At 43.9% G+C, this 26,998-nt stretch overlaps 1 protein-coding gene across 1 annotated transcript in view; it reads right to left on the bottom strand.

Annotated features, from left to right (window-relative positions):
- The window catches only part of lrmp (lymphoid-restricted membrane protein), a 156,995-nt gene extending 156,028 nt beyond the window's left edge, over positions 1 to 967 (bottom strand). Inside the window, exon 1 of the mRNA XM_078554635.1 lies at positions 391 to 967. Coding sequence (XP_078410761.1) covers positions 391 to 967 — 577 coding nt within the window. The remainder of the gene's footprint in view (positions 1 to 390) is intronic.
- Positions 968 to 26,998: the final 26,031 nt, after the last annotated feature.

The raw sequence follows: 26,998 nt of genomic DNA, 5'->3' as shown, positions 1-26,998 counted from the left end.
CACAGTGTTCTAATGGGTACAGTTCTGGGCAATCATTGAATCAGAGACATAGTGTTCTAATGGGTACAGCACTGGGCAATCATTGGATCAGAGATATAGTATTGCAATGGATACGATACTGGGCAATCAGTTGAGAGTTCAAATCCCACCATGGTAAGTTATGAAATTGAATTCTGTAAAGCACTTGGACATATTGAGGTTGTGAAAGGTGCTATATAAATGCAAGTTTTCCCTTGAAAGTAAACTGGCTTCTTCAATGATAATTTGAACGTTTTTAAATTCTAGTCTCTAGAATCTAAATCACCCTGCAGGAGATAAAATTCCACTCCCTAGGAGTGAAAACATTTACTTAAAGCGATGCACGTTATAACTTCCTCTTTATTAACTTACCACTCGTCTCATCCAAGGATAATTTCTTTGCTACAGGCGATTGTGTTCTGTGCAAGCAGGTGAAGAAGTTAAAGTTGGTGGAGTTAACTGGACTACATGCAGCACTGCAGTCATCGCTGGTCAGTATACGATGCTCAATGTTAATAATGGCTGAGTGGGGCTGACTCAAGATGGCAAGATTTCTTCCACTCTCATTAACTGGTGTGGAGCAGCTCAGAGCTCTGCAGCAATTCTGTGGCTTGGAGGCCTTTTCTCCGATCGAGCTGATGACTGTGTAAGTCGAACTGACAGCGGGAGGTTTTCTTCCTGAATTTCTTGGCTGACCTGATGAGGTTTCAGGTGATGAGGTGCAATTAGCAACTGCAATATTTACTTCCTGCTCCACCATATGATTTTCTACTGTTCTATTCCTCAGAATCACCTCCATATTCTTCTTGAGGCTGATCTGAGGGCTCTCAAAGTTTCTGGAGCGAAATTTAGGAATCTGCATCACAGGGTTGGACACACGATCCCTCCTCTGAATGGTTTGGATTTTTCGGCAAATGCTCTCCACTGGATTATGGCGCTTGCTGCCCATGGTCTTATTTGAAGAGTTTTGGAGATATTTCACTCTTGAGCTGTGAAGTATCTGGAAACAACAATAGCAAAATGCAAGGCTATTTCTAAACTACCTTTTTATATTACACACGCACACAAAAAAGTCAAACTTTACTCAACAATAATGTTGCACAACTTGAATCTGGAAATGCACATTCCCAGGTGTCAGCTGTGTCTCAGTCTTGCCTCTGAAACAAAAGGTCATAAATTTCACTCCAGAGGCTGGAGCACAAAATCTAAGCTGATATTTCAAATAATGCAGCACCGAGGGAGTGCTGCACTGTCAAAAGTACCACCTTTCAGATGAGACTTTAAGCAAAGATCCTCTTAGTTGGAAAGTCCTCTCCAACTCCTCCCCCTCGAAAATTTCAGACTAGTCAGAGGCAGGTAGGTAGGTAGCAGGAAGGCCCCCTGCTGGATTTTACTTGCTCCCTCCCCACTACCTTCAAAGTTGCCGCCAGGGGAGCATAAAATCCAGCCCAAGGAGTTGGGTCACAGATCAGCCACAATCTCATTGAATGGAGAATGGGCTAAATGGCCTAGTCATATTCATGTGTACCAAAATCTACATAAAATAGAAGGCACAGAAATTGGCCATTTGGCCCAACCAGTCCATGCCAGTGTTTATGCTCCAATCATGCCTCCTCCCATCTTTCGCCATCTAAATCTACCATCATAACCATCTATTCCCTTCTCCCTCAAATGTTTGTCTAGCTTCTCCTTAAATGCATCTATAACATTCACTTCAACCACTCCCTGCGGTAGCGAATTCCACATTCTCAATGCTCTGACATAAAGAAGTTTCTTCAGAGTTCCCTATTGAACTTCTTGCTGAATATCATATATTGATGGTGTCTAGTTTTGCTCCTCACCACAAGTAGTCCACTCTATCAAACCTTTCATAAAAATACCTCTATTAGGTCATCCCCCAGCCATCTTGGGTACAAGGGAGTAAAAATGGGGCCATCCCAGGGTTTTCGAGTAGGATGTCAGGTTTTACTGGGCACCATCTAGGGCAGCTTGGACTTTGAAAATGACTGAGTTTGCTTGGGGTGCATACTGCTTCTTGGTCTCTGCCTCACTACCCCACAAATGAGGGTATAGAGGAAATGAGGCGACGGATGAATTCAGCCAACAAATGGCTGCATTATCATTGCAAATGCAGGGTCGTAAACTAGACAGTTAAGAGTTTGAAAGTGACCTGGAAGAGAGGCCCCAACCCCCCGGGGCGTTGAGAAAGCAGTGGGGCTGGAAGGGGATGGGAGAATATGGATGGTGAGGGATGCAAGGGATTGTTTAGTGATGGACTCAGTGGGAATAGAGAAGCCATGTGAGATGCTTGCATTGGAGTTTGGACAGTGAAGATTCACTAACTTGGCCCGTGGGATGAGGGGGTTGTCCTATGATGAGAGGCTGAGGAAATTGAGCCTACATTCTCTGGTGTTTAGAAGAATGTGAGGTGATCTCACTGAAACCTAAGGTTCTGAAGGGGCTTGATAGGATAGGTGCAGAGAGATTATTTCCACTGGTTGGGGAATTTAAAACACGGGGGCAGAGCCTCAGGATAAGGGGCTGATCATTTAGGACTGAGATGAGGAGAAATTACTTCACTCAAAGGGTTGTGAATCTTTGAATTCTCTGCCCCAGAGGGTTGTGGATGCTCCTTCGTTGAATACATTTAAGGCTGGGATAGACAGATCTTTGGTCTCTCAGGGAATCCAGGGATATAGGCAGCAGGTTGAAAAATGATAGTAAAGCCCGAGATCAACCATGATCATATTGAATGGTGGAGCAAACTTGACCAGCTATATGGTCTACTCCTGCTCCTATTTCTTGTGTTCTCCAGTTTTTATGGCAAGCTCAAATGGATGGCCATAAATATGGGGAGAACAGGACAACGATGAATACAGGAGAGTGAAGGACCAAGGAAGCAGGATGCTGACTGAATTCGTGAAACAACAATAGGGACAAACTGGTTGTGAAAGGGGTACAGAGTTAGAGTAGTTAGGATATCAGGAATTAGGTACCAAAGTTCAGAAACTTGGAAACCATTACTCCTGAGGTAAAGATCACACTTACATTTAAGATTTTAATGAGTATGGAAAATGTAAGCCACAGCCATAAAACTACAGCCAAATCACAGGTTCAATTCCCTTTCCTTCCAAGGTCTTCAACGTAAATTTATTTACACAACTATTTGTATTTATAGAGCACCGTTAGCTTAATAAAACACCCAAGGCACTTCACAGGAGCATGACACCAAGCTACATAAAGAGATATTAAGTCAGATGACCAAGAGCTTGGTCAAAGTGGTAGGTTTTAAGGAGTGTCTTAAAGGAGGAAAGCGAGGTCAAGAGGCAGAGAGGTGTAGGAACGGTATCCTAGAGTTCAAGGCCTAAGCAACTGAAGGCACGATCACCAATGGTGGAGCGGTTAAAATCAGAGATGCACAAGAGGCGAGAATTAGATGAGCACAGATATCTCGGAGATGTGGGGCTGGAGGAGATTACAGACATGGGTCATGGAGGGATTTGAAAACAAGGATGAGAATTTTTAAATGGAGGTCTTGCTTGACCAGGGGCCAATGTAGGTCCATGAGCGCAGGAATGATAGGTGATTGGGACTTGAGAGTTAGGACACGTGCAGCAGTTTTGGATAACTTCAAGTTTATTGAGGAATTTGGAAGGTCAGCCAGAAGAAAATTGGAATATTCAGGTATCGTGGTAACAAAAGAATGAATGAGTTTCAGCAGCAGATGGGTTGGGATAGAGCAAAATCGGGCAATGTTATAGAGGCCTTAGTGATGGCGCAAATATGTGATCAGAAGCTCATCCTGCGGTTAAACATGACACCAAGGTTGCACACAAACTGGCTTAATCCCAGGCTGTTGCCAGGGAGAAGGATGGAGTCAATAGCTTGGGAACAGAGTTTGGAGTAGAAACCGAAGACAATGGCTTTCAGTCTTCCCAATATTTAATAAGAGGCAACTTCTGCTCATCCAATACTGAATATCGGAGAAGTTGTCCGATAAATTAGCAACAGTGGGGTCGAGAGATGTGTTGGTGAGGTAAGGTTGGGTGTTATCAGCATACATGTGACAACTTGTGCAATGCTTTCGGATGATGTCACAAAGATAAAAGATAACATGTAAATGAGAAATAGGGAGGAGCCAAGGATAGATCTAAGGAGAGACACCAGAAGTAACAGTGCAAGAGTGGGAAGAGAAACCATTGCAAATGACACTCTGGATGCAATTAGATAGATAAGAATGGAACCAGGTGAGAGGAGTCCCATCCAGCTGGGTGACAGTGGAGAGGCATTGGAGAGGACGGTGTAGTCAACAGTCTCAAAGATTGCTGACAGATTGAGAAGGACGAGAAGGGAAAGTTTACCTTTGTCACAGTCACATAGTATGTCATTTGTGACTTTGATAAGACCCATTTGAGTAATGCCGTGGAGTTTAAATCTGATTGGAGAGATTCAAACATGGATTTGGTTTAAGGAGACAGTGGTGTAGTGGTGACGTCATGGGACTAGTAATCCTGATGCCCAGGCAAATGCACTGGGGACACATTTTCAAACCCCACCAGCTGGTGGAATTTAAATTCAATTAATTAATAAATCTGAATAAAAAGCTAGTCTCAGTAATGGTGACCAAGAAATTAATTGTAAAAACCCATCTAATTCACTAATGTCCTAGAAGGAAAGGAATCTGCCATCCTTGCCTGTTCTGGGCTACATGTGACTCCCACAGCAATGGGCTTGACTCTTAACTGTGAAATGGCCTAGAAAACCACTGAGTTGTATCAAAGCATTACAGAAAAGTGAAAAATCAATAAAACAGAACAGGCCACCTGGCACTGGCACACTCTGACCAATAGATCCAGGAAGGGTTGGCACACCCTGGCCAATAGATCTTGGAAAGGTTGGCACACTCTGGCCAATAGATCCTGGAAAGTCCTCATTTTGCTTGTGCCAAAATTGGGAGAGCTATCCCACGGACTAGTCAAGTAACAGCCTGATGTATCCATGCTCACCAAATCATACTTTGCAACCAATGTCACAGACTCCTCCATCACCATTTCTGGATGTCACACCCCACAAGCAGGCAGCACAGTGGGATAAAGTCAGGAGGGAATTGCCCTGGGAGGCCTCAACTTTGACTCCAGACCCATGAAGTCTCAGGTCAAACATGGGCAAGGAAGCCTCCTGCTGATTACCACCAATCACACTTCCTTTGCTGATGAATCTTTAATCCCCATGTTGAAAACCAATTGGAAGAATCACTGAGGATGGCAAGAGCACAGAATGTACTCTGGGTGGAGGGTGGAGGGCTTCAATCACAAAAACTGACTCAGTAGCACCACTACTGACTGAGCTGGTCGAGTCCTGACTGGGCCTGTGGCAGGTGGAGGGGAACCAATAAGATGAAAATACCTACTTGACCTTGTCCTCACCAATCTACCTATCACAGATGCATCTGTTGATGACAGTATTGATAGGAGTGACCACTGCACAGTCCTTGTCTTCACATTGAGGATACCCTCCATCCTGTTGTGTAGCATTACCATAGTGCTAAATGGTTTAGATTTCAAACAGATCCAGCCGCTCAAACCTCGGCATCCATGCAGAATTCTGGGTCACCAGCAGCAGAATTGTACTCGACCACAATTTGTAGCCTCATGGCCCAGCATATCCCCCACTCTACTATTACCACAGAGTAGGAAATCAACCCTGGTTCAAAGAGTACAGGAGGGCATGCCAGGAGCAGCACCAGGCATACCTAAAAATGAAGTACTAATATGGTGAAGCTACAACATAGGACTACTTTCACAATAAACAGAAGAAGGATGTGATAGACAGAGCTAAGCAATTCCACAACCAATGGATCAGATCTAAGTTCTGCAGTCCTGCCACATACAGTCATAAATGGTGGTGGACAATTAAACAACCAACAGGAGGTGGACGTTCCAAAAATACCCCATCTTCAATGATAGGGGAGCTCATCATATCAGTGCAAAAGACAAAACTAAAGCATTTGCAGCCATCTGGATGATCCATCCTGGCCTCCTCAGAGGTCCCAGCATCACAGATGCCTGTCTTCAGCCAATTCAATTAATTCCATATGCTATCAAGAAATGGCTGAAGGCATTGGACATAGGAAAAGCTATGGACCCTGACAACATTCTGGCAGTAGTACTGATGACTCATGCTCCAGAACTAGTCGTGCCTCTAGCTAATCTGTTCCAGTACAGTACAACACTAGCATCAATCCAAAAAAGTGAAAAATTGCCCAAATAGGTGCAGTCTACAAAAAGTAGGACAAATCCAATGTGGCCAGTTACCACACCAGTTTACTCTCAGTCATCAGCAGTGATACTCTTTTGAGTTATCAACAGTCACAGATTGCAACTCTTTTCGAGTACAATCAGAGTTCTTGGTTTCCAGGAGTGGGACATGAACCCACAACCCTCTGATTCAAAGGCGAGGGTGCTATGAACTGAGCCACAGCTGACATGGAAGGGGTCATCAACACTGCTATCAAGTGGCACTTACACAGCAATAACCTGCTCACTGACACTCAGTTTGTGTTTCACCAGGGCCAATCAGCTCCTGACCTCATTACAGCCTTGGATCAAACATTAACAAGACAGCTGAATTCAAGAGAGAAGAGATGAGGGTGATTGTCCTTGATATCAAGGCAGCATTTGACTGAGTGTGGCATTCAAGGAACCCCAGCAAAACTGGAGTCAATGAAAATCAGAGTGGGGGGAAACATCTCCACTGGTTGGAGTCATACTTAGCACAAAGGACGATGGTTGTGGTTATGGGAGATTAATCATCTCAGTCCTGGACATCACACCAGGAGTTCCTCAGCAGAGTGTGTCCTAGGCCCAACCATCTTCAGCTGCTAGATCAATGATCTTCCCTCCATCAGAAATGGGGATGCCCATACTGGTTGCACATGATTGAGTACCATTTGTGTCTCCTCAGATACTGAGGCAGTCTGTGCCCAAATGCAGCAAGACCTGGACAACTTTCAGGTTGGGTTAATGAGTGGCAAATAACATTCATGCCATACAAGTGCCAGCCAATGAACATGCCCAACAAGAGAGAATCCAGCCATCTCCCCTTGACATTCAATGGTATTACCATCACCGAATCCTCCACCATTGACAGTCTGGGGCTGGCCACTGACCAGAAACTGAATTGGACTAGCCCTATAAATGCGGTGGCTGCAAGTGCAGGTCAAAGGCTGGAAATTCTGCAATGAGTAAGTCACCTCTTGACTCCCCAACACCTGTCCACCATTCACAAGGCCCAAGTCAAGAGTGTGATGGAATACTCCCCGCTTGTCTGGGTAAGATTTTATTCATTCATGGGATATGAGCATCACTGGCTAGGCTAGCATTTATTGCCCACCCATTAGTGCCCTTGTTCAGGGGGTAATTAAGAGTCAACCACATTGCTGTGGGCCTGGAGTCACATGTAGGCCAGGTAAGGATGGTAGATTTCCTTCCCTGGTGGGCATTAGAGAACCAGATGGGTATTTACGACAATCAATCTTGGTTTCATGGCCATTAGACTTTTAATTCCAGATTTTTCTTGAATTCAAATTCGAACCCCAGTCCCCAGAGCATAACCCTGGGTCTCTGAATTACCAGTCCAGTGACAATACCACCGCCTCCACCATCCAGGACAAATCAGCCCACTTAATCCACCATTTAAACCTTCATTCTCACCGCCACTGACACATAGTGGCAGCGGTGTATACCATCTACAAGATGCACTGCAGGAGCTCACCAAGGCTCCTTAAGCAGCACCTTCCAATCTTATGACCCACTACCATCTAGAAGGACAAGGGCAGCAGATACATGGGACCACCACCACCACCTGGAAACCCCCCTCCAAATCACTCACCATCCTGACTTGGAAATATATCACCGTTCCTCTACTTTGCTGGGTCAGAATCCTGGAACTCCCTCCCCAACAGTACTGTGGGTGTACCTACACCACATGGACTGCTGCAGTTCAAGGCGGCAACTCATCACCACCTTCTCAAGGGCAATTAGGGATGGGCAATAAATGCTGGTTTTGCCAGCGATATCCACATTCCATGAATGAATAAAAAAAAGTTCCAGGAAAGATAAGCGTGGATTTGGGAAGTGACAATACATTCAAGGGCTTTGGAGAGAAAAGGGGAGTTGGAGGTGGGATGACAGTTTGCAGCAACGGTAGCATCAAGGGTTGGTTTTTTTTTTGAGGAGAAGACTGATGACAGTGCATTTAAAGGAGAGAGACCAACATCTGAAGAGAGAGAACCATTAACAATATTGACTAATATTGGCACCTGGAGGAGAAGTTGGGTGATCAGCAGTTTAGTGGGAATAGGATTGAGGGAGCTGGACAGATGGTTATATGGAAAAAGTGAGCTAAGAGAGGGCATGAGGGAAAATGGGAGAAAAACTATAGAAAGCTGCAAGTTTGGGGCTAGAGCAGGGGTGAAGCTTTAGGGGAAGTTTAGTCCAGCAGGACAGTGAGATGTGGCAGAGGCAGATGATTAATCAAGAAAATCAGGGAAATGATCGCCAACTTAATTTTGGTGTACGTGGGAGATGAGAGAATTCCTTAAACGGACACTGTTCTCATTCAATGCAAAAGTGGTCCCAGGCTAATAAACCGAACAGTTGAGGGCAATTGCATATTTCCAAATACTTAGTGAATGCAAGTCCTAACAGAGGCCTTGTAATGAAGCCTTGGGATTTATAACACTTACCATCCACAAAAGTAACCAGTTTATATCACCAGTGTTTTTAAATTTTCAAAATTATGCTCATGAATTCATTTACTGATTTCTTACTGACATCACTACCCATGCACACAATAGATACTCAAACATCATATATAACACACTGTTCCTACTTGAGATAATTGTGACTGCGCAAATGCATTATTTTTTAAGCTCACCTCAACGCAACCAGTGAGAACAAATCTTTTGACCTGTCACTCACTACGTAGCAACACCTGAAGGCCACAAGAGGGAGAATGAGAAGGGTTGATTCCCTCCATTATCACTGACATTCATTTCTTAGCTGTGCACCAGCTTGCTTCATCCCAATGTTGTGATGCTGACTGCAACTGGTTTGTGCACCAACACATGCCACTGATGTTGGGCACCATTCCATTGAGTAACCATGGGACTGGAAGTGGTATGGACTAGTTTTTAGAATGGGGATCCACAATAGATACACAGCCAGTGGGGTGCACCTACCTTTCTTTACCAAATTTCCAAGCCACAGGAGCCTTCCCCTGCCCTGATAGATTTTTCCTGCATCTACACACCCTCTGACTCAGCTATGCCAGCTGTGCCTCAGTTGGTAGTGCTCCTGCCTGACCCACAACGCTCTGGATTCCAAATCCCATTCCAGGAATTAAGCCCCTCCAAAAAAACCAAGGCTGACACTCCAGTGCAGTGCTGAGGAGGCACTCCACCTTTCAAATGAGGCTTTAAACTAAGGCCACATTTGCCCTCAGGTGGACATAAGTGATCCCTTGGCATTATTTTAAGAGGAGAGCAGGGGAGCTAGCCCCAGTGCCCTGGCTAATATTTCTCTCTCTCTTGCTGTCCCTCAAAGTGAAGAGGATGTTTGCCATGGAGCCTGTGGTAAGAACCTGCATTTGGAGTCTTTTACATGAGGAGGCTGTTGCTCTGCAGCTACCACATGGTTCTGGCTGACCAGTAAGCTCTCCCACTCTTACCACCTACCATAGGTGTACTGGAAGGATTTACAGGCTGATAATTAACCTGCTTGGCCACACCATGAACATATCTTCCATGGCCATCAAGTCCTGGGGTGGGACTTGAACCTGCAGCTTCTGATTCAGAAATAGGGACGCTACCCACTGCGCCAATATATCTCTGTGGCTAATACCTATCCCTCAATAAACATCAGGGAAAAAGAACAGATTATCTGATTATTATAACACTGCTGTTTGTGGGAGCTTCCTGTGCACAAATTGGCTGTTGCATTTCCTACATTCCAACAGTGGCTACACTTCAAAAAGAATTCCATTGGCTGTAAAATGCTTCGAGATGTCCAGTGGTTGCGAAAAGTACTATATAAACGAAAGTATTTTTATCACTATTCTGCTATAAACACTTCCAACTCCATTGATCCTTCTATTGCTTCTATGTTTGTCTCGTATCACCTCTATGCCGTAAGACATCAACCCTTCTATCGCTTAAACATTTCTGCCCGCCTCCTCATTTCTCCCTTCTCCACCCCCTTTTGCCCTGGCTTTGTACCTGATTAAAAGCTGCTTATTTCCAACCACTTCTAGTAAGGTCATCATCCTGAAACATTGACTGTTTCTCTCTCCACAGATTCTACCTAACCTTTTAAGTGCTTCCAGGATTTTGTTTGTATTTCATTTATTAATTGGTGGTTTGACATTTAAAAATACAAGTTACTATAAGTCAAACTGTGGTCTGCGTGCAGCTCCCGAAGTCTTTCAAAAACTGTCCTCAAAGTCTAGGCAACTCAATCCCATTTGCTGGTTTATCCTGCTCTGAATTTGGAAGTTTCGAAAGGGTGGCTATTTAATTGGAGGATAACTCCTTAAATAAGCGCACCCAAATGTCAGTATGGCCGATTTCAAATTGGTGCAAATTAACTTTAGACTTTTCCGTGGACGCTGGAGATGGTCCAAGACTTAATCGAGGCTTAGTAGAGTTTAGCAAAGTTCACCTACATAATACATTAGTTTTGAATTTAGACATGGAATCAAATATACTTCTCTCAACTAGTACCACCCCCAAAAGGTACGTAGAGGTCCTGGACGCTGAGAACAAAGCTTGTTTAGGTGCATTGAGAAATTGGGGCTTAAAAAACAAAGCTCACATTTGATATATCTTTCAATGTATCTTTCAATACTACTCTGAATTACTACTTGTAGAAAGGAGTCTTATGTAATTAAGATGTTAGCGTCACTAAGACAACGAACGGGTTTTTAAATAATGGCTTCGGGGCAGATGCGCTGTCTTTTCTCCCAGATCCGGGACTCCCACTTTTTAATATACTTAGATTATATTAGATCATAAACCTGTTTCCCTCTAACTTGCGCCTATCCTCTGCAAATATCACCACCTTATTCAAGAGCCTGATCCGAAACTGTATTGCGCTGATTATGAACTGTTACGGGCATTTCACACTCACCCACACGACTACACACTTAACTTTTCCCCAGACCTGAGTTAAAGGGGCTTACTCCAGTTTAAATAACGCGCCACAATGACGTATTCCCCGCCCCTCGCCTTTTGATTGGACAGAAATTGTAACCTTAACTATGATGAGCCTCCTGCCCCCTCTAGAGGAGGATGTGAGCGCTGCAGCCTCCTGCACTACCATCTTGAGTGAGGATTCAGCACCTTATGGTGGAACCAGAGAACCAGTTCCAGGTTACTGCTTGTGGGTTTTCACAGAAGTGGCATGAACCTGTGAAACAGTAGTGAAACTGCAGGAAAACCCTGTCAGCCTAAGAGCTCATCGTTAGTGGGCGATATATTAGCACGGTTAGAGGATTGGTTAACTAACAGGAAACACAAAGTCAGGAAATATGGGTCATTTTTCAGGTTGGCAAACTGTAGTGGAGTGCCACAGAGATTGGTGCTGGGGCCTCAACTACAGTAAAAGCCTGCTGTTCGCAGAGGCTACATTCCTGTGAAACCTCACAGATGGCGAAACTGCGAACAACGAACATGTTTTTCAATGGGACTCAATTAGAAAGGTTCCAGCCATGAAAGGGTAGCATTGTTTTGGGCAGTTACAATGCATCAAATTGAGATGCAGTACCTGTATGCAGCAGACAGGGGAGCCTCTGAGCAATACTGTACATCAGCGAAGATTTCAAAATTGTTTGGGCTGCACTTCAGCTCCCAGAACAATATTCACTTGACCAAAATGTCTGCATTGCCACTTTCTTTAAAAAAAAAGAGCGTAGGCGGGAACAGGAGCCACTGCGTCGGGAAACTTCTTCCGGCCTGGATCAACTAACGCTCGGCACCTGCCAAAACACATTTGTAAAAGAAAGCCATGTGAGCACCTGTCCATGTCATGCGATTGGAATGCAGCCATTGCAGGGAGAAGAAATCGTGGATGAGCAAACATTGCTCATGTGATGGGTGATGCAGTGTACTAGGAGCAAAGCGCGGGTAAGTGAAAACACGAACACCAAAGTCGCCGGAAGGTGAGACTTAGATGAAGCGATTAACACTGTTTTGCAGCCAAATTTGCTGATGATTCAAAGATAGATAGGAAAACAAGTTATGAAGAGGATAAGTCTGCAACGGGATATAGATAGGTTAAGTGAGTGGGCAAAAGCTTGGCAGACAGAGTATAATGTGAGAAAAAGTGAGATTGTCCACTTTGGTGGGAATAAGAGAAAAGTAGAATATTATTTAAATGGAGAGAAATTGCACAATGCTGAGGTACAGAGGGATCTGGGTGTTCATGGACATGAATCACAGAAAGTTAGCATGCAGATACAGCAAATAATTAGGAATAATTAGCGCTTCTGGGTGCGTGTCACGCTGGGTGGGCCTTAGTTGGCCTGCCCACGTAAAATGGCGGCGGGCAGCCGATCGCGGGTGGTGATTGGCTATGCACCCGCCCACGCCCGCTCCTGTCCAACCACCCCCCCCTCCCCCAACGGGGTGAAAATTCTCCCCTATGTTTATTTTTCTCAAAAGGTACTGACCATATTGGCAACATGAAGGAGTTTTATATTATGGGAAAAGTACATTCCCAAAGACATATAGAACAATGGAATTTACAGATTAAAAAGAGAGAAACATATATAAAGAAGGAAGGAAGGAAGGTGATGTTGTGGGGGCCATATGGGAACTATAAGGAGTGTGTGAAGCCTCGAGCCATTTTTACAAAAGTTTGCTGTGTCCAGTAGCTAAATTGGAGAAAAGCCCTTGGAATTCCACTGTCGATTGGGTGCTGTGGCAAATTTGCTGGCTTGCTATTTAAATTTAAAATCTATTATGGACTGTTGCCTTAAATGGGGTGTATAGTTGGGAGTCAGTTTAATTAGGAATGTTAGGATTTGTTATGATATTAAGTAACTGTAATCTTATGTGTGTGCTTGAAATCTTTTCTTTTGTTAATAAATGTTTTAATTTAGTTTTTTAAAATCTCTAAAGGTGTTAGTGGACTCATTACTTCTGAGTTCAGGGCCCAAATCTTCTCGTAATAAATACAAATTGCAAAAGTGCTGTGATAGATTGGCCAAGTTTCCCTTGTGGATTTGCTCTACCTGGCACACATCACCTGCTATGTCATAATGGAATTTAAACCTTAACATAGAAAAACAAGGAGCATGTGAATGGGAACACAAAGGGAAGTCTACTAGTAACATAGGAGTAAACCATACAGCCCCTCAAACCTATTCCACTTTTCAATTAGATCATGGCTGGTCAGTATCTTAAATCCGTCTACCTACCTTTGTTCTAGAACGCTGAATACCCTTTGCCTAATGAAAATCTATCAATCTAAACTTCAAAATTTTCAATTGACTACTAAATTTTTAGTGGAGAGTGTTGCCGATTTCTACTATCCTTTGTGTGAAGAAGTGCTTCCTGACCTCATGTCAAGCGGGTAGCCCGGCAGCTTTTACTGTGTGGGCTGATGTTGGGCAAGGAAGGGAGTACAGAACCTCCTTTGCAGTCCCCCGGGCCCATCAGACACACCGATGGCCCAAAGTTCTACTTCCCCTTTTATTCTCCCTGCTCCGACCTCTCAAACCCAGCTACCCCACCCCCTCAGCTGAGCCTACCAGCCTGGTCCCAGTGATACCTCACACTTACCTGAATTCCACACTCCTCTTTATTGGGACTGCCTGTATCCTCAATAGTGGCCACCTCTCCTGCTTGGCATTGCTGGAACAACAGAGCTTCCAGACATCCAGTTGGTCAGCTGCTCTCTAAGGTGGGAGTTCCTCCCGAGGTGGGAGTGGAAGTTCCACCTTGCAACAATGAGCACGTATTGTGGGCGGGCTCCCCCCGACTTTTTAGCCAGGGTGGCGGGGACCATGGTGCCCCGTAAAGTCCATCGCATAGGGCTGGATTTTTGTTAAGGGGACAGGTATCAGGAGCTGGGAATTTTCCCGACCCTGCAATCCCATCTTGGCTCTGGAGGAGCATACCCCCCCACCACCACCCCCTCACCCCAACCCCTCCCCCCACCCAATATTTATGTTGGGAAGGCAGGCATGAGCTGCGGATGGGCCTACCGCTTCCAGAGTCAAGCCCGAGGTGGCAACAGGGAAGGGGCCTATGGTAAGTCGGGCAACCTAGAAGGCCCACCTCCTATTCCTGGGACATTGGCCCAGTTGTAATCATGAGTTAGGCCCTCCAGCCCTTGTCAGTCACTCCCCTTAACTCTCATCCACATCCATGCCTTCTCTATGACCCCTCATAGCCCACATGCTCCCTTCATGCCCCCCATATCCCCCATGCGCTCCATGCTCCCTCATACCCCTGTGTTCCCTTCATGCCCCCTTATAGCTCCTGTGCCTGCTTCATGTCCCCTCATATCCCCCATGCCCCTTCCATACTTCTTTGGTTACCCATGCCCTGTATGCATCCATACCCACTCTTTCAGTATCCACTGTGCAAAGAACCATTGGCAAGTGTGGCTAGTCTTTGAAACGCTCCAGAAACTGACAATATAAGCAAACATGCTTTGAAAATCTCCTTTTAGGAAATCTGCTCATCTTACAACCTCATAAAAATGTCAATCACACTCATAGCATCAATGACAAAAAACTTTAATCAACTTTACACCTGTTAATCTTGTGTAACTAAACACACGGGCATTGAAAAAATCTTCAAAGAAAGATTAGGTTATTACAAGGTAATAAAGATGTCAATTAAACAAAGTTAGCACTCCCCTCCAAGCTGTGTCAACATTGTCTAAAGGGCTGAGCCTTTAAGTCATTCATGGAGCTCAGCCAAGCATTCATAATGAGGCCATCTGGGGGGAAAAAAACAATTGCTTTTGTTGATACTATTGCCAGATGGCCTCCTTACTCAATGGGGCCAATTTTCAGTCCCCTTTATTATTTTGGCAGACAAGCAAACTGCACTTGCAGGACTGGATTTCAAACCTGGGATATTTTAAATCTCAAACCTCATTTGCACACTACTGGTTGACTGCTCACACACATGAGAGGAGAGTAGGAGAGGCGGCTAGTGCCCCCTAGCCAGCAGCATAGAAAGGTAATCGGATTAGCAGTTAAGTCAGGGAGAGAGGGTTTCAGGATGGTTTTGCAGGGGGGATGGGGAAGTGGTTCAATGTATGAAGCTGTTCTTTTTTGGCCCACAATAGAAACATTTCTGCTTACCATGGAAGGCCTCTCTGCCATCCCCTTTTTGGGAAAGAAATGATGGTTCCCCCACTCAAAACTCTGAAAGTCCAACCAGAGTCCAATTAACGTCATAGGATGCTAATTTTCTTAAACATGAGGCTTCCTCCTGCTGTTGCAGTGAGTAGCTTAAATGGTGGCAGTGGGATTCCAGCAGGAGTGAGGCTCTAAGGCTGACTGCAACCCCATCCCCTGCCCTTACCTTATTCCCCCTAGGTGAGCTGTGTTAAGATTAACCACATTGGCTATACTCTGTGCACCTATAATTGAAAAATAAATCTGGAAAACGTATTTACATAGCACCTTTTTCATCCTCAGGACATCTCAAAGCACTTTACAGCCAATGAAAACCTTTTCAAGTGTAGTCACTGTTCTTTTGTCACCAAAGGCAGCAGGAAATTTGTGCACAGCAAGATCCCACAAAGAGCAAAGTGATGAATGATCAGTTAATCTGTTTTTAATGATGTTGGCTGAGGGATGAAGTTTGACCAGGGACTCACTAGGGGACCACTCCTGGTCTTCTTCAAAAAAGCATTATGAGAACGTGTACATTCACCTGAACATTAGACAGGCCCTTGGTTCAACAGCTTAGTCAAAAATTCAGTACAACACTAAAGTGTCAGCCTAGATCATGTCAGCTCAAATCCTGGGACTGGGGGCTTGAACCTTGAATCAGGAAAGTGCATTTTATAGTTATAATTAAGTTAATTAAAAACACTTAAGAGTGCTAACTGACCTGTGTTTATGTTTGCATACCTTAAAACAATAACAATTTTACACAGACTCCAATAGGTCAATCCTAACTTATAATTGATCAAAATGCAAGTCATTCAGAACCCTTCATTGCAACATGTTATCACATTACTTGAAATAAGGAGTGGCAGTTTTGAAATAAGGAAATGTTGATTATCTCATGAAATCTATCCACTAATATTTCAAATTATAACCACTGTGAGGCATTGATCTTATTTACCAACAGGTCCTAAATACAAGAAGGATGCTGATGAGAAGATGTTAGGGGCTTTCCACAAGTGAGTCACTCCAGCTCTCTCTGGAACTTCCAGTAATACTGTTACAATTAGTCGTTTGGTGGTACAGAACTTGAGTATTGCTGAAAAAAGAGACATGTTGAAGTTTTTCGTCTTGCAGTCATCAGGACACTTTGTAAGAATATCAATATAAGGGTTGTTTTCCCCTCTTGCGAAGTGCTCTGATGATTGTAAGATGAAAAGTTTCAACATGTCTCTTTTTTCAGCAATATTATTACAATCCTTGTAGAGACCAATAACTTTTTAAAAAATATGAATTCCCAGTAACCAATATAAAGAATCACACAACAAGATTTCATGTTTTAAGACTTTTATTGTAACAAACTAAAATCAACATCAACTAAACATTACTTATTAGGCAACTAACACAACTCAACTTCAGAAAAGGTATTCCCTATTAACTTCTTAATACCACTGAAAATCCCATGCACGTTTATACATTACACCACACTCTCAGCAGAAATGTAATCTTGTGTTCAAAGCCACTAAGCTTCTTCCAGCTTTAAAGGATCTCTTCTCCCTTCTCCACCAGGGTGAATTTTCCAGTGTCCTTTTAAACAAAATCCCTTTCATTCAGTCTTCTGAGCGTACTTGAAAAGGTTTCCAGTCGCAAGGCACCTGCTGTTGACTCTTTGGTCTTTAGCACTCCACAAGCTCCCTTTCTTCAAACAGGGGATCTGTCCTTACCAGTACACTGCTTGGAGATTAATCCAAAAACAGTCCTTTCCCCCTCTGCTTGGCATAGCAGCACCTATTGTGGATCTTCCTCCTCAAACCTCTGACCGACTCTGAGAGTCTGTATGCAGCATGAACAGCTGCCTCCTGTATTGTGTCAAGGTGTTAAAGCCTGCAACTTATTTTCAAAAAATATTAACTTGGGCCCCTATCCCCATGGCAACCAGGTCACAGAGGCTCTGAGGAGGTCACATCCCCCTCTCCAAACTACTCAATTTTACCTTGAAATAAAGGAGACAGTTTAGAACATAACCATCTTATAAAATCCAGTAGTCACAACTATACCTAGGTATAGCTCAGCATTGACCGAACCTTGCAAGACAGGTTTGCACACCAGCAATTCTGAGTGGTCTGCTAATCCAAAGGGAGGAATGAAAGGAATAGGGAAATGATGACCAAAAATGTTAAAATAAGGAGAACACTACAAAGGCAGTGAAAAGGTTATATTGGTACATTAGAAAGAAACAGTTTTAATTTTGACATTTCAAGTTAGCTAACTTTTATGCAAATTTATCTTCAGTTTTGAAGATTGCTGGGACAAATCACAATGGCCCAGATCTTCTGGTCTTTGGATTATCTGTCATCAGACACTAGATGTACCCCCAAGATGTGCTTTGAGACCCCGTGGATGTCCCGACACACTGACCTCAGTGGGAATTGTCCAGGAAGTTTGAATCTCTGATGGGCAACTCCCCTGCTCCATGGGACACTCCGCAAATGTCTCCAACTCTGAGTTAGAGTTGGAGACTTGAGACAGTTCTGACTTCCTTACCTGGATAGTTACCCGGAAAATGTTAGACAGATTAAAACCTAGGGCAGGACTTTTCGGTCCCGCTGTGGTGGGTTCCCCGCAGCGGATGCGGCAAGCTAGCCAAAAGTTCATTGACCTCGGTGAGACTGGATGATCCTGCCAACAGCCAGGACTGGAAAATCCCGCCCCTAGCCTAATATCTGACCACCCCCATCACTCACACTGACTCCCCTGACTCTGCCCCGACCTGACCCAACTACCCTGGACCCATCTACCCACTCACCCACATCACCTGCCTACCAGCCTACCTACTCAGCCGCCTCACTCACCAGCCACCTCAACCACCTGTCACCTCACTCACCTGCCACCTCACTCACCTGCCACCTCACTCACCTGCCACCTCACTCACCTGTCACCTCACTCACCTGTCACCCTAGCCAACTGCTACCCTATCCACCTACAACCTCACCCAGCTACCTCCTCACCTACTTGCCACCCTACTCAATTACCCACTTACCGCACCCACCTACCCAGCCTACCACCCTACCCATTCACTCATTCATCCACTCACCCATTCACTAGCATTCACACTGGGCATTTAAACTGACCAAACAGCAGCTAGTGCCGTAAAAAGGGGACGTGTCCTGCCTTACTCCTTACACTACAGCTCTACGATGGAATTCTCCGATGGATGCTGTATTCCATGTTTGTGGAGAAATCGGTCTGGGAAGACCCTGCTAGAAATGCAGAGCAGTGTCAGGGCAGGAAAAATTCGAGAGGAGCAGCAAACCAACAATGATTGCCACTTTGGGCAAATGTAATCTCACAGTCAAATACAAATTTTGGTCATAACCTCATGAAATGTTTTCAACATTGTGGTATAGGGCCTGTTTCTTTATTTTTTTCTACTTCTCTAATAACCTGAAGCTATTGTGAAATTAATGACGTGTTTTGGTAATTGTTTCACATTTCTTCATCCACTTTTACTTATAACATGGATAAAGAAAGATTTGCACTTCTATAGCACGTTTCACAATCACAGGACATCCCAAAGTACATGTCAATGAAGTCCTTTTGAAGTCTAGTTCAAAGACCATAAGACATAGGAACAGAAGTAGGCCATTTGGCCCATCGAGTCTGCTCCACAGTTCAATGAGATCATGGCTGATCTGATAATCCTCAACTCCACTTTCCTGCCTTTTCACCATAACCCTTGATTCCCTTACTGATTAAAAACCTATCTATCTCAGCCTTGAATATACTTAACAACCTAGCCCTTTGTGGTAAAGAATTCCACAGATTTACTACCCTCTGAGAGAAGAAACTCCTCCTCGTCTCTGTCTTAAGTGGGCACCCTCTTACTTTGAGATTATGGCCTCTGGTCCTATTCTCTCCCATAAGGGGAAACAACCTCTCAGCATCTACCCTGTCAAGCCCCCTAAGAATCTTGTATGTTTCAATAAGGTTGCCTCTCATTCTTCTAAACTCCAATGAGCACAGGCCCAACCTACTCAACCTCTCCTCATAAGAAAATCCCTCCATACCCGGGATCAACCTAGTGAACCTTCTCTGGACTGCCTCCAATACCAGTATATCTTTCCTTGGATAACAGGACCAAAACTGTTCACAGTATTCTAGACATGGTCTAACTAGTGCCTTGTATAGCTTTAGCAAGACTTCCCTATTTTTATACTCCATTCCCTTTGAAATAAAGGCCAACATCCAATTTGCCTTCCCTATTACCTGCTGAACTTGTATGCTAGCTTTTTGTGATTCATGCACCCACCAAATCCCTCAGACTGCAGCTTTCTGCAGTTTTTCTCTATTTAAATAATATTCAGCTCCTCTATTCTTCCTGCCAAAGTACAGAACCTCACCTTTTCCCACATTATATTCCATCTGCCAAGTTTTTGCCCACTCACATAGCCTCTATAGACTCATTGTGTCATCCTCACCACTTGCTTTCCCACTTCTTTTTGTGTCATCTGCAAACTTGGTGATATTACATTCATTTCCCTCTTCCGAGTCATTAATATATATTGTAAATAATTGTGGCCCCAGTACTGATCCCTGTGTAGCATTCCACTATTTTCCCCCCTTATCCCAACTCTCTATCTTCTATAAATTAGCCAATTCTCTATCCACGCTAATATACTACTCCCAACACCATGGGCTCTTATCTTATTAAGTAGCCTTATGTGCGGTACCTTATTTTACGCCTTTAGGAAATCCAAATATATTACATCTACTGGTTCCCCTTTATCTATCCTGCTTTTACCTCTTCAAAGAATTCTAATAAATTTGCCAGGTATGATTTCCCCTTCATGAAGCTATGCTGACTCTGCTTGATTACATTATGTATTTCTAAACACTCTGCTATTACATCCTTTATAATAGACTTCAACATTTTCCCAATGACAGATGTTAAGATAATTGGCCTGTAGTCACCCATTTTTTGTCTCCCTTTTTGAATAAGGGTGTTACATTGGCAGTTTTCCAATCCTCTGGGACTTTTCCAGAATCTAAGGATTATCAGAAGATTACTACCAGTGCATCCACTATCTCTGTAGCTACTTCCTAGGATGCAACCCATCAGGTCCAGGGGACTTATCGGCCTTTAGCCCCATTAATTTCCCTCGTACTTTTTCTCTAGTGATTGTTATTGTATTTATTTCCTCACCCCGCTTTTTCCCCTTAATTATTTAGTACTTTTGGAATACTATTAGTGTCTTCTACCATGAAGACTGATGCAAAGTATTTATTCAACTCCTCTGCCGTTTCCTGGTTCCCCATTAGTATTTCCCCAGCCTCATTCTCTAAGGGGCCTATGTTCAATTTGGCCTCTCTCTTCCTTTTTATATATTTAAAGAAGCTCTTGCTGTCTTACTTGCTAATTTACCCTCAAAGTTTATTTTCACCTGCTTTATTATTTTTGGTAATCTTTTGTTGGCTTTTAAAACTTTGCCAATCCCCTAGCTTACCACTAATCTTTGCCACATCGTATGTTTTTTCTTTCAATATGATACTATCCTTAACTTCCTTGGTTAACTATGGTTGGTTTTCCCCCTTCCTAAAATCCTTCTTCCTCACTGGGATATATCTTTGCTGTGAGTCATGAACTATTTTCTTAAACGCCTGCCATTGTTCATCAACCATCTTTTCTACTAAACTCTTCTTCCAGTTCACTCCAGCCACTCTGCCCTTTTTCCTTTGTAATTACCCTTATTTAAGTTTAGCACAGTTGTTTCCGACCCAAGTTTCTCACTCTCAAACTGAATGCTAAATTCTACCATGTTATAGTCACTGTTTCCTAGGGGATCTTTTTCTCTGAGATCATTTACTAAACTTGCTTCATTACCCATTACCAGATCCAAAACAGCCTGCTGTTGTAATGTAGGAAACATGGTGGCCTATTTGCACACAGTAAACTCCCACAACCAGCAAAGTGATAATAATCAGATAATCTGTTTTTTAATGTTGATTGAGGGATAAATATGGGCCAGGACAGCAGGGAGAACACCCCTGCTCTTCTTCAAAGTCATATCATGGGATCTTTCACAACCACCTGTGAGAGCAGGCAGGGCCAATGTTAATGAGTGATCTGAGAGATTGAGCTCCAACAGTGCAGCACTCTCTCAGTACTGCACTGGACCATCAGCCTGGATGTTTGTACTCCAGTCCCAAAGTGGATTTAGACCCATAACCTTCTGACTTGGAGATGAGATTGCTACCAACTGAGCCAAGGCTGACACATATTACTTTTATTTTATTTTTGGCAGTGCTGGTGAATTAGTTACGTCACACTGATGTCGCAATTCATTTTGAAATATGAGTTGACTTAATTTCTTGTCAACTGAGTCACAATTCCAAAAACTATTCAGTACGCAATGATCACTCCTAACTTCCAGTATTAAGATAGCATTTAGTCATGGAACTTAATGAATCTAGCCCTGGGAGTTTTTGAGGAAGGAACTGGCCATGTGTTGAAAGGAAAATTCAAAAAAATTGGAGGAACTCAGCAAGTCAGTCAGACTCTATGGTGAGAAGCTATGCATTCATGGTTCAGGCCTGGACCCTTGGTTATAATTGGAAGACATTACAGAGGGAAGAGCAAGGGAAACATTATCACATGTACACACAAATATGAATATATATCACAAATATGAACATATGCAGAAGAGAAGAAATAAAAGTTGCAGAGATAGAAATAGGCGGTCTTGATGAGGAAGCAGATATATGCTCAGACCCTCATCTTGGAGTCAAGTATGAGACCAATGTTGTGAACGGTCTTATTCAACCATAGACAATTGGGAGATGGATAAGTCCTTAATTAGAGAACGGAGTTTGCTGGGGACTGAAACTATGGCTTTGACCTTCCCACTATTTAGTTGGAGGATGTTTCTGGTCATCCAGTACTAGATACCAGATGAGCAATGTGACACATAATGGAGAGTGACGGGGTCAAGAGAGTGAGGCTTGAATCTACAACCTTTTGAAATGAGGTGAGTATGCTACCACTGACTAGCGGCTGACACCTAGGGCAGAATCTTGCTGAGGTGTTGGGGGTCTCACCTGCTGGCTGGAGAGCCAACAATAGACACGCGCTGCCCCTTTTTGGGGAGGCCCTCCGAACCATGTGGCACTCAGGCAGTGGCGGGCCTTCCCCTGCAATCAAGACCGTGGGGGCAGAAATCTTGCCTACCAGGTGCTGCTGGTCAATCAGAGGTCAGCAGCTCTTGTGCTCATCAGCGTCATGGCGGAGGCCATGGCTGCTGCTGGAAAGACAGGCACCGGAGTCCTAGGATTGCGGAGCAGCCCAGGCCAAAGGTAAGTAATGTGGTGGAGTTTCACAGGATGGCGGCTGCGGGGAGAGGGGTGAAGGGTGGGTTGGCAGCGAGGGCAAGGGGGATGGCTCTCAGCAGCCCCCATCCCCTGATATCGAATCCCTTGATCAGGCACCAAGTGCCTTTGATCAAGGGAATCCCTAACTCCCACTCCCAAGGAGGTGACATGGTGGCTGCATGGTTTTGGCTGCCATGCACACTGTATGGTGATAGATCCTCCTGCAGCTGTGCTAATACCAGCTGTAGCAGGATGAGACATTTCAGTAGTCATTAATTGGCTACTTGAGGGCCTCAGTTAGTGGTGGGACAGGAAGGTCGACAATGGGCCTTCCCACCCATAACTTATAGTGGCGGAGTCAGGAAGGTAGTGGGGTTCCAGTACACCACCAACCCGTCTAGTTAAATGCCCATCCCACCTCCAAGCTCTCCACCAGAGACAGCAGAAGGTTCCGCCCCTAAATTTACATGAACAATTGTTGTTGACAAAGCGATAGGGGGAAATCTAGTTCTTCAGCGATAAGTAGACACTGACCAATGTGCTTAAAAGTCTTTAGCGACAGAATCGGCTTTGAAATGAATCTCGATATGTATAGCCAATGTAAGTATTGACATTGGCCCCAAGCCATTGAAGCAATAATGCAGAATGCTGACGAATGCAAGGTAGCAGATTTAAATCTTTCAGTCTCACTCCGTTCCCCCGCCCCCAGCTTATTATCAGGTTTTGATTTCAACCAAACCCCATTATGAACACACTTTTAGAGCAGGATTGATTTTCACTGGAGGAACAAGATAAGTAAGAACTTTCACAATCTCAGGACGTCTCAAAGTGCTTTGCAGCCAATTAAATACTTTTGATGTGTTGTTGCTGTTGCAATGCAGGAAAAATTCAAAGTAGACAACCTTCAGCAATTGGAAAAAGGCAAGAGTTGTGGCAACCTAAATGTAAGTTCATTGTTTAACTTGCTAAGTGTATTGAATTAACAAGGTGTGAGTGCTCATTAACTGAGCTAATGAAAAGTCTTATCCATGTGGAACAGATTCATAATAAATCTTTGTTATTTTAGCTCATTTCACATGAGCTGCCTAAATATCTACTAATAAATAGAATTGAACTTCGGAAAGATAAAGGCAGTGATGGATGATCTAATTCTTAATGGAGCAGAACATCCTTTGTATTGTTGGGACCCTGGATGCCATCTGTGGAATGTGACTGGTTGGATTGAATAATGTGAGTTGTGAGGTTCAGTGAGCATCCTGACGGGTGATCCGAATGATTCAGGGCTAAAGTCTCTGTGGCAGATTTTATTTCGAAACGAGTGTCCTGCAAGTTGATTTCTTCACCTGGCAGTTGCACTGGGAGGTCATGGCGATTTTAACTGTTGGGCATCATTTAAATGGTGCCAATCATGGGCAGCTATGCAGGTGCTGCAGAGCAATTGGCAGCAGGTGAAGACCGGGCTCCCTGTGGCTACTCACCTGCTTCCCAGGTGTTGTGGTATCTTTGACAGACAGACCACAGGAGGCTCAGGTACAGGTTACGATCGTTTATTCGAGCAATTGCAAGGAGAGACCACCTCAAGCAGCTTGAGGTAGCACTCTGCTAAATTACAAGACTTCAGCATATTTATACATTACTGGTCATGTACAAGAACATTTTTCAGATTCCAATCTCATCAACATATAGGTATACATTAAACAGACATCGCTGGTAACGGGTACATGCATCGTATGTCCCTATTTTCACCCAAGCAGAGACCTTCCCTCCTATCGAAACTAGGACCATCTGTTCTTTCCCTACCTGCTGAAAACAGGATCAATCTTAGTTGTTTTTCAACCTAGGTCTCCATTCTGACTCCTAGGACACCTAATCTACCTTATTTGCATTCTTCTATGTTCAGCCTGGCTCCCAGGACCTTGCTGATGATCATAGGCCCTGAGGGTGTACAAGGTTCATATGGTGGTTTTTAGCTGTTTATGTACTTGCAGGCACTGGCTGTTTGGAAATTCAAACAGTATCATTCCCTTACAATAGATTCTTACTGTACTCCTATATTTCCCCCTAACACCAGATGACATAACAGTCCTCCTTTATCAATGACTCTACAGCAGACCAGATATGAGGTGAGGAAAACCCCAGTGATGGAGAGCTTTGGGAACCATAGCTCCAAAGGCACTGGTTCTTCCCAAGCGCATTACACTTAACATACGTCGTGTCTCAAATTGCACAAATTGCCACCCGGGGGAGAACTCCCCCTCCAATAGTTGCTGGCAGGTCTTTGGTCCCAGCAGCTCCACCTTTGCTGAAGCTGATGTGAAGGTAAGTCAGGGGATGGGGTGGGGATATTGCTGGAGCCAGGATAGCAGGCCAAGGTGATAGGGCCAAGAGGGGTGGGGGGCTGGGGTGGGTAGGCCATTGGAAGCAAGGGGGGGGGGCGGATTTCAGGGTGGCGGGAGACCTGTGGGGAGCCTCCAATGCACCCAGGGAGCCCATAAAGTACGTAACACTCCCCCACCTTGCCTGTCACCAGCCCAAGAGGTGAAAGGTGCCAGGCTTCACACTTGGTGCCAGCTTCTGCCCGCCATGGGTTAACTCCCAGCTGCTGCTCAAAGATGCCCTTAAACAGCCAGTTAATGGCCCATGAGTGGGTGGGCCTCCCAACCCCTCCTCCACTGCAGGTAAGCTTATGGTTGGGTTGGGCAAGTAGGTGCCAGTAATGACACCTCGGGCATTGAACTCAATTTCACATGCCCTCATCTGCCAGCCTGTCCCTGGAGGCATAAATTTCAGCTCAGCTGCAGATTTTTTTTTGAATTTACCCCTCTCCAAGCACAGGCTGTATCCTGGCATTCTGCTGTACTGGACAAGGTGAACCAGTTTGTCATGGTCTACATTATTTCGTTTCTTTAAAAACCTAAAGCAGCAATCGTATCACCTTTCAGCCTTCCCTTTCCCATTGAAAATATGCCAATTTACATAATTGTTCCTAATAATCCAATCCTTCCAACTCTTCAATCATTCCGTTGCTCTCTTCTGTATCCTTTCAGTAGCTGCAATATCTTTGTTGTACTGTGGCAGCAAGAACTGTACACAGTATTCAAAGTACAACCTCACCAATGATTTTTAAAATGTTGGATCAGCCTGTGTTTCAGCCCAATATTGACCTTTTAACATGTCCATACATCTAGTTTGCTTTACCTACTGACATCAAGTGTTGTTCTTGTGATAGCTTCAATTCATTGTCAACTGGGATCTTTTACAATTCCCATGCACAGTATTTTCTCTCTATTTAAGTGACACCCAGTTCCTGGCATTTTTTCTTGTTCCAATTGGAAGCACTTTGCATTTCTCTACATGAAAATGCATCTCTCACCTCATTATTCAAATATACTGCAATCCTCTTGTAGCTCATCCTGTTCAGCTTTAGAATGTACCACCTCTGCTAGCTTTGTGTCGTTGCTGGATTGTGCTAAGGTGAATAATGTGAATTCTAATGTGAATAGACTACTGACTCTAACTGGTCTTTGGTTCTTAGAGGAAGACCCTATTGGATCAGATGTCTGCTGCCTTGAAATAATTCCTGGGGAAACAGTCATTTCCTTCAGGTTGTGTGGAACAAATTGGAATAGAAGACAAAGTGATTGCCAGATTTTGGGATGGTTGAAATATTGGACACAGGCATCACCACAATGGAAGGCAGAATGAGGATGAAATCACCTTTAGTAGATGTGGCCATTACAGCAAAAGACAAACTTGGATCAGCAATAATAGGTGAATGAATTCCAGGAATGCTCAAGGAAAGGTTACTGGATATTTCAGAAGTGACTCAAAGTACCATTATGCAGTAAACTGCCCAAAGTGGAGAGCTAGGTCCCTAGAAATGATGTACGAAGAAGAGGATAAAGATAATGATGAATCTGAACAAATTATACAGGTCACAAGGAATTTTAGTCCTATGATGAATGTATTAGGCACAAACTCCTTTAACTGTGCAATACTAGATACTGCTTGCGCTTCAACAGTATTTGGAACAGTTTGGCTAACATGATATCTTTATTCACTAAGCAGTGAGATTAATGCAAAGTTAAGGAATATAAAGGTACTACTTTCTTTAAGTTAGTGAAGACAACATATTGCAGTCACTCAAGGGAGTTGTAATTCCATGTAAAATAGCTGGTGTAAGCCATTTTATCAGTACAATGTA

The sequence above is a fragment of the Cetorhinus maximus genome, chromosome 12 (assembly GCF_964194155.1).
Source record: "Cetorhinus maximus chromosome 12, sCetMax3.hap1.1, whole genome shotgun sequence".
Taxonomy (NCBI): domain Eukaryota; kingdom Metazoa; phylum Chordata; class Chondrichthyes; order Lamniformes; family Cetorhinidae; genus Cetorhinus; species Cetorhinus maximus.
Note: the sequence above shows the minus strand (reverse complement) of the source record. Positions and strands in the feature narration are given on the sequence as shown.